This window comes from Rhinopithecus bieti, unplaced genomic scaffold (genome assembly GCF_001698545.2).
Source record: "Rhinopithecus bieti isolate Rb0 unplaced genomic scaffold, ASM169854v2 scaffold_19723, whole genome shotgun sequence".
Taxonomy (NCBI): domain Eukaryota; kingdom Metazoa; phylum Chordata; class Mammalia; order Primates; family Cercopithecidae; genus Rhinopithecus; species Rhinopithecus bieti.
The window spans coordinates 216,245-229,821 of record NW_016809579.1 but is presented as its reverse complement, the minus strand read 5'-3'; the positions used below and the strand labels follow the sequence as shown (position 1 = coordinate 229,821).

At 54.1% G+C, this 13,577-nt stretch overlaps 1 protein-coding gene across 10 annotated transcripts in view; it reads left to right on the top strand.

Moving 5' to 3' along the window:
• SPECC1L (sperm antigen with calponin homology and coiled-coil domains 1 like) overlaps positions 1 to 11,348 on the top strand; it is a 147,930-nt gene extending 136,582 nt beyond the window's left edge. For all 10 annotated transcript variants that reach the window (XM_017889747.1, XM_017889741.1, XM_017889743.1 and 7 more), the window contains 3 exons: positions 4,234 to 4,350; positions 5,307 to 5,366; positions 8,159 to 11,348. In XM_017889747.1, the coding sequence (XP_017745236.1) occupies positions 4,234 to 4,350; positions 5,307 to 5,366; positions 8,159 to 8,248 (267 nt within the window). In that variant the 3' untranslated portion in view covers positions 8,249 to 11,348. The remainder of the gene's footprint in view (positions 1 to 4,233; positions 4,351 to 5,306; positions 5,367 to 8,158) is intronic.
• The last annotated feature ends 2,229 nt before the right edge of the window (positions 11,349 to 13,577 follow it).

Sequence of the window (13,577 nt, the reverse complement as noted above, 5' to 3'; positions counted from 1 at the left end):
ACACCTCACTTTGAATGATCCCATAGACCCGCTCTGTGGCCTGGGTGAGCGTCTTGGCCTCTCGGAGCCTCACCCTCCTTCCAGACTGCTCTGGGTGACTGTGAGAGTGAAAGTGAGTACTGCTCACAGGATGCCTGGGGCAAGGGTTCCTGTCCTGTCCTGTCTTCCCCGCCGCCTGCCTAGCGCTACCCCCTGCTCCTAGTTTCCTCCGCAAAGAGCTGCTTTCTGAGATTCCGATGAGATCAAAGAGATGAGATTGCATGCATGTGCATGCGTTCAGGGGTCTTCAGTCAGCAGTAACTGTCAAGCCCTGTTTGCCGCAAGGCAGCTTCTTCGTTAGGTCTTCAGAACCCTTTATGGGGTGGTAACTGTTAAATCATGGCCAGAGCAGAGAGCCGCCTGGAGGGCGGGCCAGGCCTCTTGGGAATGTAGCAGGTCTTACTCTCAGGACTGCGTCTTCGTGGCCAGAAAGTGTGAGGACTACTACTGAGGCAGAGAGGATTCTCACCTGGGCCAGGTATTTGGGGAGGGCTGATGTCAGTGAATGCCTGGTGGCACACACTTAGGTAGCCAGATCAGACTGTTGGTACACCAACCACCACAGGCTTGCTGCCACCTTCCCCTGTGACTCTGGGCAGGTTTGCATTTCCTTGTTCCTTAATCTGGTCACTTTCCTCACAGCAGTTTATAACAGTGTCTCTGGGTCGTATCAGAGAAGCTGGAAGCAGCAGATGGTCAGGTCAATGAGAGGAAATGGCCTATGAAAGTAACTCTTGGTGCTGCTGTCCTTTGGAAGGCCCATGCTTTGCACAGCCACTGGAGCGTTCTGGGTATGTGCAGTCAGGAGCCAGACAATAAATACATCTTGATGATACAGGTGATGAGAAGTCAGCCTCGTGCTCCTCCACGTGGTCTGCTGCTTTGTGAGGACACCCGCCTAGAGCTGTGAGGCTGGACTGATGTTCTCCCTCGCGGGGGCGGCCTGCCCAGCCTTTACTTGGGTCCTCGCTGGGTCGGACACATCCTTGCAGTTCCGAGCCTGGGTTCCCATGGCCTCCACCTGCCCCTGTCTCTGAGCCACAGGTCCCTGACTTGATGTTAGGTCCTAACAGTATATAAAGAGGGGTCAGGATTCGTAAAGTGCTTTGTAAGCTTTGTAAGACTCTATACAGATACAGTTAATAATATAATGATAATCATAGTGTTAATGTTGTTCTGTGAATCACTCGTTCCCGGGAGGAGGATAAAATGCTCCTCAGGAGCTGGACGGTTTGCCTTGAATAGTAAAATCTGGGCTTTCTCAGTCACCTAGGAAGCTGGCTCTTGGTGCAGTTGAAGGTGGTGTGAAATAATGAAAGTGGGACAGGGTGGTGGGGAGGTGTTCTTTTTCAGCTTGTGGTGTCTGCGTAAAGTATGAATTAGGAAAATTGAAATGTGTAGATTCATCTTCATAAGGACTCTTGCAAATAAGGGTAAAGGCTACATACCAGCTGAGTTGCAGAATATTTTATATGATAAAATACTCTGGGCCAGGCAAGGTGGACTGCACCTGTAATCCCAGTACTTTGGGAGGCTGAGGTGGGAGGCTTGAGCCCAGGAGTTCAAGGCTTCAGTGGGCTATGAGTGTGCCACTGCACTCCAGCCTGCAGACAGAGTGAGATCCTATCTCTTTAAAACCTAATAATAAAGGCCGGGCACGGTGGCTCAGGCCTGTAATCCCAGCACTTTGGGAGGCCGAGGCGGGTGGATCACGAAGAGATCGAGACCGTCCTGGCTAACACGGTGAAACCCTGTCTCTAATAAAAAATACAAAAAATTAGCTGGACGTGGTGGTGAGCGCCTGTAGTCCCAGCTACTCAGGAGGCTGAGTCAGGAGAACACAGCGTGAAACCGGGAGGTGGAGCTTGCAGTGAGCCGAGATTGCGCCACTGCATTCCAACCTGGGTGACAGAGTGAGCCTCTGTCTCAAAAAAAAAAAGTAAAAATAAAATCTGAATTATATATTCCTTTTATAGTTACAAATACTTTAAAATATGGAATAAGGTGCCCCTTAAAAGAAAGTCAAGGCTGGGTACAGTGGCTCATGCATGTAATCTCACTGCTTTAGAGGCTGAGGTGAGATCGCTTGAGCTCAGGAGTTTCAGACCAGCCTGGGCGACATAGCAAAACCCCATCTCTACAAAAAAATAAACAGAATTAGCTGGACGCGGTAGCACGTACCAGCCTGCAGTCCCAGCCACTCAGGAGGCTGAGGTAGGAGGATTGCTTAACCCCAGGAGGTCGTCAAGGCCGCAGTGAGCCAACTCCACTCCAGCTTGGGTGACAGAGAGACCCTGTCTCAAATTTTTTTTTTTTTATTTTTTATTTTATTTTATTTTTTTTTGAGGCGGAGTCTCGCTCTGTCGCCCAGGCTGGAGTGCAGTGGCCGGATCTCAGCTCACTGCAAGCTCTGCCTCCCGGGTTTACACCATTCTCCTGCCTCAGCCTCCCGAGTAGCTGGGACTATAGGCGCCCGCCACCTCGCCCGGCTAGTTTTTTGTATTTTTTAGTAGAGACGGGGTTTCACGATGTTAGCCAGGATGGTCTCGATCTCCTGACCTCGTGATCCACCCGTCTCGGCCTCCCAAAGTGCTGGGATTACAGGCTTGAGCCACCGCGCCCGGCTCAAAAAATTTTTAAAAGTCGAGTTGGTTCCCCAAGAGTTGGCATGGAGAGCACACAGCCAGCCTTAACCGGCTCCTAATGCAAGATGGGGGCAGTCAGATGGTGACACCTTCAGTTACAGAGGTGTTTTGGTTTATGGTTTGTGTTTTTTTGGAGATGGGGGGTCTCACTGTGGTGGCAGGCTGGGGTGTAATGGCTGTTCACAGGCACAGTCATACCATGCTGCAGCCCTGAACTCCTGGGCTCAAGGGATCCTCCTGCCTCAGCCTCCTGAGTAGCTAGGACCACAGGCACGTGCCTAGCAGCAAATTGCAGAGGTTTTTGATGGACTGCAAGTCTTTGCTTAGAGTCCCTGATCTGGGAGGTCAGGCTGAGTCATAACTTTTCTTAACAGAACAGCCCTGCCCCACTCCTGTGCCCCACGCTTCTCCCTGGCAGAGTTGAGGCCACAGCCTGCAGGGCTGAGGAGCCCTGTACACATCCCACCTCCCCATACCAGATATTAACAAGACCAACTCACAGAGGATCAAGGCATTTAATCAGACCAATAAATTGCCTCATCAAAGACATCTTTAAGTGAAACCTGTGTTTTCAGATAACGTTTTTTAACCACGAGTGTGTGGTGGGGTACACTACAGCAATCTCCAGGACATGTGGTGCGCGGCCTGGACCAATGTTCAGGGGGCCATGTTGTCGCTCTCGGCTTCTCACCATCCATCAGAGCAGGTGCCATTGCAATGAAAAGGGCAGAAGGTGTCTTCGTGTATGGGCACACTTTGAGATACACCCTGACTTGGAGGATCTTTTACGTGCTTCAACAACCAATGGAGAATGAGTTGTATTTTAATACATGGTGCTTTAAAGGTCATTGATTACTGGCCGGGCACGGTGACTCACGCCTGTAATCCCAGCACTTTGGGAGGCCGAGGTGGACGGATCAAGAGGTCAAGAAATTGAGACCATCCTGGCTTACACGGTGAAACCCTGTCTCTACTAAAAATACAACAACCACAAAAAAAAAAATAGCCGGGTGTGGTGGCACGTGCCTGTAGTCCCAGCTACTCGGGAGGCTGAGGCAGGAGAAATCACTTGAACCCGGGAGGTAGAGGTTGTAGTGAGCCGAGATCACGCCACTGCACTGCAACCTGGCGAAAGAGTGAGACTCCATCTCAAACAAACAAACCAAAAAAAAAAAAAAAAAAAAAAAACGGTCATTGATTACCACCCATGTCCTCTGGTCTGTACTGTCACCCCAACAGGTCATGGTAGAGGCCAGCTTCAGCAGCCTAGGGGCCTCTCTTTGTATGCAACAGCTAGTAAGTCAGCAAGACGCCATGTGTTATACCAGGCCCAGGCGTGACCACGCAGGGGCAGCCATCTACAGCTGGTGGGTGGGACGGGTTGGGGAGTCATAGGTACCAGGTAGCCCTTGGACACGGCCGCCCTGCCCTGGGTTTGGTTTTGTGTTTAGGAGGCTGTGCAGGATCTGAGGCCTCCTGTGTCCTCCTTGGCATCTCCTAAGAGGGTCCCAGCATGTGTTGGTTACATGTTTTTCTTCCTTTCCTTCAGAATATTGACATTACAAACTTCAGCAGCAGCTGGAACGATGGGCTGGCTTTCTGTGCCCTCCTGCATACGTATCTCCCTGCCCACATTCCGTATCAAGAACTGAACAGCCAGGATAAGGTAAGCCATGGAGGGCCAGCTCCTGGCACCCACCTCACAGGGTTGGAGGGCTGAGAACCAAGGATAGTGCCTGCCATCAGCAGGTCACATGCCACAGTGCTGGCTTGCGATTGCCTCATGCCAGCTGGGTCTTATTCTGGATCAGGTCATTCATGCTGAGCCCACCAGTCCCTGACCCACCTTTTGTGGAGTATTTCGTTGGTTCAGAATTCCCCGAGTGATATCATTCCTGGTGGGAGCAGCCAGTCCTTCCTGAGTGACTACATTTAGGATGAAGAGCTTCACCAGGAGGGGGCCAAGAAGGCAGGAGTAGTCAGGCAGTGCTTCTGCCTTCTTGGCAGTGCTGACCAGGCCAGGCCAGCCTCCTGCCACCTTGAGGAGGGCTGTCACTCCATGGCCCGTTCTGCACTGTGGGCCTTAGAACTGGCAAGAAACACCAACCTGTGCACTCCAGGGCATGGTTTGATGTTTCATCCAGAGAGTTCCTTGGGGACAGGGTCAGGGAGAAGCCCTGCCCAGAGGGCCACTGGAGAGGATCCAGGCCCGCAGCTCCCACCCCTGTCCCCTGCTTCCCCCATGTCAGCCCTCAGCTCTGCAGACAACCCTTGAAAATCCCTGTGGGGAAAGCTCATTTGATGAGTGTTCCTAACTAGCTTATGGGGGCGCTTGTTCAGGCGCCATAGCATTGGTGCGTCAGAAGTGGGATTCTTCAGGAGTGAGGAAAGAACAGGTGTTGGTGGGTCACTCTGCAGCAGGTTGGGAGGGGAGGGTGGTCGGGCCTGATGCAGGGTACTTGGTGCAGACGCAGCAGCTCAGGCTCCCAGCATAGGTTTATTGTGGCATCAGGTAGAGGTAAATGTCATCCTTCAGGTGCATCTGTCCCAGGCCGTTGTGGAGACCATGTGACTTTCTCCGTGCCTTGTTCATGCACTCCTGTGACATGGTTTCTTTTACAGAGAAGGAACTTCATGCTGGCTTTCCAGGCAGCTGAAAGTGTTGGCATCAAATCCACACTGGTGAGCCCTTGTCCCCCTGAGTCACTGGCAGGGCCCTCCTGGCTACGAAGAGTTCAGTCCTGTTTAAGCTGAATCCTCGTGGGCGTGGGGTGGTGTGGCTGCCTGGTAAAAGGCAGCTACGGGGTGCTCTGGGGCCAAGGGAGGGTCCCATTAAGGGTGGGTACAGATGTAGGATCTTGCATCCTGGCGCCCAGCACTTTATCTCACGTGAAACGCCCTGAGGATCCCCCTGAAAGGGTGGGAGGCCTGAGACCATGAGCCCAGCCAACCTTACCTGGGATGGCTCCTCGCAGTCACCTCTTCCATAAGAGAATCCCTTGGGTCAGAAGGAAAATGTCACATGTTTATAAATCTCGCTGTCAAAAACACCACGCCAGCAGGTCCGTCTGCCTTGTCCATCTAGAGGAGAGAGCAAGGCAGCTCCCAGCCAAGGCAGGCGACTTTAGAGGCTCCTGCACTTCCTCGTGAGGTGTGGGGAGCCACCACTCACAGGACAGAAGTGTGGAAACCCGGCGTGTTCTCAGGTTTAGGCCTCTCACGCTTCTACCTTGCCGAGCCCGACTTTCCGGGAGAAAACACAGCGTCCGAATCCAAAGCCAAAGCTTCTATACCCAGAGACACTTTTATTAAGTAAACTGAGTGCTGCAGCATCGCACGGGACACACAGACCATCAGGGGATGTTCAGAAAGGGCGGAGAGCCCACAGGCCAGGCCAAACCCCAAACAGTCCTAGATCTGGGGCCCTCCAGGGCCACCTCCTCATCCCCATGCCCCTACCCTAACTTGTAGCAACTGGAGGTGCTGTGAAGAAGTGTTTACACCCATGTTCATTCAGAGTGTTCATGCCACAGGTACATCTAAATCCCTGGAAATGTGCTTTTTTTAGGGCGGCCTCTGTTCAACTGTTGTACAGGGAAAAATAAGTTAAATATTTCCCCATTCCTGAATATTTTACAACACATGTGTAAAGTTCCAATATATTAAAAAGCGGGCCTTTTTTCCCACCCTCAAAAGCTCCTATAGTCAAGATTCTTGGATTAACCAGACAGGTTTTCGTTTTCTGCACCAAGTCACCAAGGGCGCCCTCCTGATCCTGCATGCTCAGCTGCACGTCCTGTGCTCCTCACCCATGGGAAGGGAAGGATCTCTCAGGCCGGCCCCTTGGGACACTCCCCATGCCTTCAGCAGCAGCAGTGTATCACTTTTTGAGGCCTTCTGTCGCGTGTTTAAGACTGTGAGAGGCCGGGCGCGGTGGCTCAAGCCTGTAATCCCAGCACTTTGGGAGGCCGAGACGGGTGGATCACGAGGTCAGGAGATCGAGACCATCCTGGCGAACACAGTGAAACCCCATCTCTACTAAAAAAAAAAATACAAAAAAACTAGCTGGGCGAGGTGGCGGGCGCCTGTAGTCCCAGCTACTCTGGAGGCTGAGGCAGGAGAATGGTGTGAACCCAGGAGGCGGAGCTTGCAGTGAGCTGAGACCCCGCCACTGCACTCCAGCCTGGGCGACAGAGCGAGACTCCGTCTCAAAAAAAAAAAAAAAGACTGTGAGACACTGGAGTGGGATGGGGGTGGGTCCATGGTTGCCCAAGTTTGTTTTCCTACAACATCAGTTCACCGGTCACAGGTCACTGGCGTTCAGCAGAGCACAGTTACAGGGCAGAGTCTTGGATGATTTCAGACTGTTGCCCATGGTGAAAGCCATCAGAGTTGGTTCTGAACCACCGACACCAGAACAATTCTCCCCCTAGGGGCCCAGTTGGCCTGGGGCTGAGGAAGGGCTCTTCAGAAGGGACCTCCCAAGAATGGTTTAAGAAGAGAGGGGAGGCCGGCGGCGGTGGCTCATAAGGCCTGTTAATCCCAGCACTTTTGGGAGGCGAAGGACAGGCGGGATCATGAGGTCGGATGATCCGAGGACTCCCTGGTAATACGGTCGAAACCCGTCTCCTACTAAAAAATACAAAAAACTAGCCGGGCGACGGAGGCGGCGGCCTTGTTAAGTTCCAGATCTCGGAGAGGCTGAGACAGGAAGAATGGGTGAACCCGGAGGCGGGAAGGCTTGCCAGTGAAGCTGAGAGACCGGGCCCACTGTACCTCCAGCCTGGGGCAGGCAGAGGGCAGACTCCGGTTTTTCAAAAAAAAAAAAAAAAAAGAAGAGAGCGGGTGCGGGAGAGGGAGGAAGCTGGGTTTTCCCCCGCCCAGACTGGATGGAAACCACCGTTCTGCAGAACCGTGAGCAGTGAGCAGGGAGGCACCTTGCCTGTGGCTCTGGGGCTGGGGTGGATGGCCTGGGTACAATGCTGATGCTCAGGGAGGAGGTGCTCTTGACCAAGCTTTAAAAACATGTAATTAGGGCCGGGCGCGGTGGCTCAAGCCTGTAATCCCAGCACTTTGGGAGGCCGAGACGGGCGGATCACGAGGTCAGGAGATCGAGACCATCCTGGCTAACACGGTGAAACCCCGTCTCTACTAAAATACAAAACTAGCCGGGCGAAGTGGCGGGCGCCTGTAGTCCCAGCTACTTGGGAGGCTGAGGCAGGAGAATGGCGTAAACTCGGGAGGCGGAGCTTGCAGTGAGCTGAGATCTGGCCACTGAACTCCAGTCCGGGCAACAGAGCGAGACTCCGCCTCAAAAAAAAAAAAAAAAAAAAAAAAAAACAACATGTAATTAGTCCTAGAAAATCTTTCAAGGCCCCATCCAACCCCAGGAGCCCATGTTGCTGTGGCGGAGCCCATTGGGACAGCCTGGAGGTGACCTGCAGTTCTAACCAAGCCTCTTCCTTGTCTGTCAGGACATTAATGAAATGGTACGGACTGAACGACCCGATTGGCAGAACGTGATGCTGTACGTGACGGCGATCTACAAGTACTTTGAAACCTGAGCATGCTGGGAGGAGCCGCCCCAATAGTGGGGGTACCCCTCCACAGTGACCGAGCGACACCAACGCCATTAGCTACGCACCCCTGTAAAGCTTCCAGCAACTCCAACTCTGGGCTGCCCCGCAGCGTGTGAGCCTCCAGCTTGGGGCTTCCATATTGGCAGAACTCAGCCGTGCGGCCCACAGCTCCCACCAGGGCCCCTCCCACGTGACCCATCCACTCAGGTCACGTGGGCTCAGCACACATCCCACAGGCCAGTGGCTGCTGGAGTTTTCCTTCTGAAAAGAATATTGAACTACACTAGTGCTCCAGGGCACCAAACAAAAAGGGCTTCGTGCACAGCTGAACTTGGGAAAAGGGATTCAGTTCTGTGGGAAACTCACTGGGGTTGATGAAGGCTCGGCTGTGGCACTTCCTGACTATTGGCTGGGGTGGGTTCCAGCGCTGATGAGAACGCAGGAGACTCAGCGCCTGGCAATTCGCAGTGCCCTGGGCCCTTCACTGTCCTAGTTCGGAGAAGCATGTCACCACAGACGGGTCAGCTGCCCCACACCTGACAAGGCTGTCCCGGCCGACGCAATCCAGGCGTTTTCAGCCTGAACTAGGAGAGTATCTAGAGGGTGTGGTGCAGGCGGGCCGGGGCTGGGGGTGCTGCTGCTGCTCTCGCGCAGCTGGGCTTTCTGGCAGGAAGCAGTCCCACGGTCCCCTTGCCTGGAGACTGCAACCTGTCTTCCAGCCTGGAAGGGGTTTAGAGTCCCAGCTCTGGCTTTAGATTTCTTCATCATAGGGAGTTTTGTTAGTTAAGATTGTTGTTTTGTTACGAGCAATACTGGAAAAAGTCGCTCCTGTTCTGTTAGTACCAAAGTTACATTATTTCAATAAGCTTAGAAATCTAAACAAGATCTGTACCTTAGCATGGTGAGAGCAAGGAATGAAGCAGGAGATAGGAGAAAAGTAAACAACTTCAGGGAGCCCAGGCAGTGTCATTTAAACTCACTGAGTCACTAAGACATCATCCTCCTAGGCCAGAGTTTAAGAAAGTGCCTTAACTCTTCTTGTGAGGGCAGCCACTGCCCTCCATGGCCAAGGCAGGGGCCTCGTTCAGGGCTCAGTGGTTGAATTGTCTCCCACCACCATGCCCGCCCTCCCCAGGTACTGGGTCCTTGCCACCTGTGCCCACCCTCCCCAGGTGCTGGGTGCATGCTGTTTGAACCAAAGCCTTATTTAAAGGTGGTCACTGGAGATGCTTTCAGGCTGGAACTCAACAGCTCTTTTTGGGAATACGGATCTCCCGTGTGCCTAACACAGTAGCTATTGATTTGAACAATGTCCAGACAAGACCTGTAGTTTTGAGAATACAGCTGTGTGTGGCACCTGCAAAGCACCATGAGGAAGACCAGCCACCAGTGGAAGCGGGTCACTGCCCCACAGACTGGATGCAATCAGGGGCTCCCAGGAGGCCCAGCCAGCCCGACTGTGGGCTGAGGGGTCTGCATTCAAGCACGATGTTCTAGACTAGGAGTTTAACGTGTCTGCGTAGCCTAGAATGTGGTTATTAGGAAAGGGGCTGTGTATGTGGGTGCGGCTGCCAGCACACCTGGTCACCACATGGCCAGGAACTGCCCATCAGCCCTGTCCAGACGTCAGCCTGGGAGCTCAGGCTGCTGCCGCCAGCTGGATACCCTTTGGTGAAATGCCCGTTTTCAGCTAAGGAGAGGCCAGGCAGGCAAAGTCATGCCACAGAGCATACCAGAGACCCCCGCAGACGCCTGGCCCAGTCCCCCCGTCTGAGTTGTGTTCTTGTTGCTATTCCTCTGTTGATGGCCAGCTCTGCTATTGCCACTAATGTTCGTGTGAGAATTTCTGTTTTTATATGTCTCTCCATTTCGGTGTCCTCAGTTCCCATTTTTGCTCTCATTTGCCTTCACAGAGGCCAGTCCACCTGTCCAGATCCAGCTGACTGGTCATGGTTTGGTTTATTTATTTTGTCCTTCAGGGGCTGTTTTGCCTTAAGAACGAGGGGACTTCCCTGGGTCTGCAGTTCCCAACTTTATCCTTTGCTGGCCATGCGAGCCCAGCCCTGGTACATCATGGGATGGGGGGGTAGGGGTCCCCAGGATCTTCTAGAGGAAGGTGGCCATGGATGGATGGGCTATATCTGTGTTTTCCCTCTGGGAGTCTCATGAGTCCAGCATCAGGCCTGGGGTCAGCAACAGGGGAAGAGGGTGGGCATGTGGAGGGCCTGACCCCGCCTATCTAGAGGCTTACCTCGGGCCCCTCCTTGGGGAAGGTTTGCATGTGGAGCTGCAGGGGAGAGGGTTCCAGAAGCATTGCCTTTTGCCTCATCTAATAGGATCCTTAGAACACTGTGGGCTTTAGGAATGACTATAGATGCTCACACATGTTTAAGGTGACATTTGGAGATACTCTTAGTCCTGTGGCACCTGGCACGAAGCCTCCAGGAAGCCTCTTTGCCTCTTCTCCCTTCAAGCACAAGCTTTACTGCAAAAGGGCCAGTCGCATTTCTATTTCTCTCGATCCCAGGCTTCTGTGGACTGACGATGCTTTTAAATGTCGTTCTAGTAAATATTCTTGAATGTATTAAAATGGCTGAAACAACAAGCTTGGGCTTTTCTAGCTTGCCCTCCCCTCCTTGTCGTCCCTCTGGCATCACATAAACCAGAACCCAGCTGCCTCCTGGGACTGGCTGTGGAGAGGAGGGCATCTCTGAGCTACCCTGTGGCCCTACCCCAAGGCACACTTCCTCGTGTGGAAAGATCCTAACCAGGAGTCCAGGGTGGTCTCCCCTGGGCCACAGCACATCACCCTGTGGCCTGGGGCTGTGGGACAGGGAGCCCTGTAACCACTGGGGTTCTGTGACAGATGACAAGACCTCAGAGACCGTGGCAGAGCTGTCCCTAGGAGAGTGGAAGCCCCTACATACCCCAGACACATGCCTTCCCCAGGGACAAGGGGAGTGTGTCTGGAGGGGTTTTGTTTGTTTTGAGGCATGTATCATCTTGGAAATAATTGTCAGGATGTATAAAATAGAGAAGAAGAAAAAAAGTATACTACCCAGAGGCAACCATTGTTTTTTCTGTGCATTGTTTTTTTGTTGTTTTTGAGACGGAGTCAATGACAGCTCAGCACAGCCTTAACCTCCAGGGCTCCAGCAATCCTCCCGCCTCAGCCTTCTGAGTAGCCGGGACCACAGGTGTGTGCCACTATCTCCAGTAGGTTTTGTGTGTGTGTGTGCGTGTGTGCGCGAGTGTGTGCGCGTGTGTGTGTGTGTGTGTAGAGATGGGCTTTTCGCCGTGTTGCCCAAGCCGGTCTTGCACTTCTGGGCTCAAGCAGTCCTCTTGCCTCTGCCTCCCAGAGCCTTGGGATTACAGGTGTGAGCCACTACAGTAATTGTGAATGCACTGAGCTGGCCTGGAGAACACTCGTCACCTTGTCTGCGTCACGTACAAAAGGCCCATGGTGGTGGCACCTCCTGCATACGAGGGCATGTCGTGAATGCCCTTCCCCAGTGGACTCCCCAGGGTTGGGAGTCCAGCAACTGCCTTGCCCCTGAGTAAGCCAGGCGTTGCGCTATGACCTGCAAGTGCTCATGAGCTGCACCCCTGGGTGCCAACAGCCGCAGGCACCCTGGGGTGGGCAGCGAGCAACAGCTGTAGAGCTGGGAGCTGGGCGTGGAAGGACTGGGGCAGGACTGGGCTTGGATTCAGCTCCTCCTTGCTCAGCATCCCCTGCGTTGTGTCTTCTGCTGTGTGGAAGGGGTTCTCCCCTAGTGGTCAGCAAGCATCTGTGGAGTGTGCAGGGCAGGCCCTGTGTGCAGTGGCTTCCACACGTCAGCAAGGGACCGCCGTCCCCGTCAGCGCACCTGGGCCTTGTCCTGGGCAGCACAGACTCCTTCTCTGCCATCCCCGGGGGGGGGGGGGGCAGTCACTCCCAGACCCTCCTCCCGTCCCACCTGCAATGCAGCTGCCTTGGATGCTGACTAGGGTGGCCCTGAGGGGATCCTTCTGTCCCCAGTTACTGACCTGCGGGGCCTGTCCAATTGAGGGAGTTGCCGCTCCCCTCAATTTGGAGCTGGCTCTGCTGCTCCCCAGGGCAGCACCTCTGGGGAGGGCATCTTTTCTACCTTGACTCAGAGAAAGTTCCAGGATCTCTGCGGGGCAGCTTAATAGGTGGAAGGGGGAAGCTGTGAGATTCCAGGGAGAGGAGAGATTCCAGAAGGATCCCTTACACCCCTTCAGCACCCTCAAGAGCCTGCGGTCCTGGGCCCAGATGCCATGCCCTGCCCAGCAGCCCTGCCTGGCCAGCTCTGTGGCCCCAGCCCCACGGGGCTGGCACTTCCTGCAACCTGGGGGTAGCCTGGGTTCTATTTTAGGTTGTTCCTTAAGTGAGGAACCGGGGCAGACAGAACCGGTCTCTACATGCTCACAGCCGCTTCCTCATACATCAGGTGAGGATAGACTCCTGGGTTACTCAGATTCGGGGCTCTGGATTCCAGCAAGAGCTTTGACTCCAACAGGTCTGGACCTCACTGGGCATCTACAGGAGGCTGGGCTGGACACAGGAAAGGACTCCACCTCCCTGGCCTGACTGGCCCCCTCAGGCTGAGAGTGTGTCGGGAGCAGCCTGCTGTGAGGCAGGGGAGGGGTGTGGAGAGACCAGGCCCAGCCTGCCAGTTGACCGCACCAGGCCCAGAGCAGGAGCTGAAAGGTCTGGTCTTTTGTCTCCACCCTCCCGTGTGTGTGAGGAAGGGGTGGCAGGGGGTCTGCAGTCTTAAGAGCCAAGCAGAAGGCCGGGCGCGGTGGCTCAAGCCTGTAATCCCAGCACTTTGGGAGGCCAAGACGGGCGGATCACGAGGTCAGGAGATCGAGACCATCCTGGCTAACCCGGTGAAACCCCGTCTCTACTAAAAAATCCAAAAAAACTAACCGGGTGAGGTGGCGGGCTCCTGTGCTACCTTGGGAGGCTGACGGGCTAGGAAGAATTGGCGTAATCCAGGAGGCGGAGGGCTTGCAGTGAGCTAGATCCGGCCACTGCAGCTCCCAGCCTGGGCCCGAGGGCAGAGGCGAGACTCCGTCTCAAAAAAAAAAAAAAAAAAAAAAAAAAAGAGCCAAGCAGAAAAGAAGGGCCAGGGCAGGCACCCACCAGGCATGAAGCAGATGTGCCCGAGGGTAAGGACAGGCCATCACAGGACTGGGTTGCACCCAAGACTTCCGCCAAGACGAGCACGGAGGAGGAGTCGGGACACAGGTCCTCCCCAGGTCAGCCACCGACACGGGATGTACAGGGGTGGTTTCCATCTCTACGAAGCGG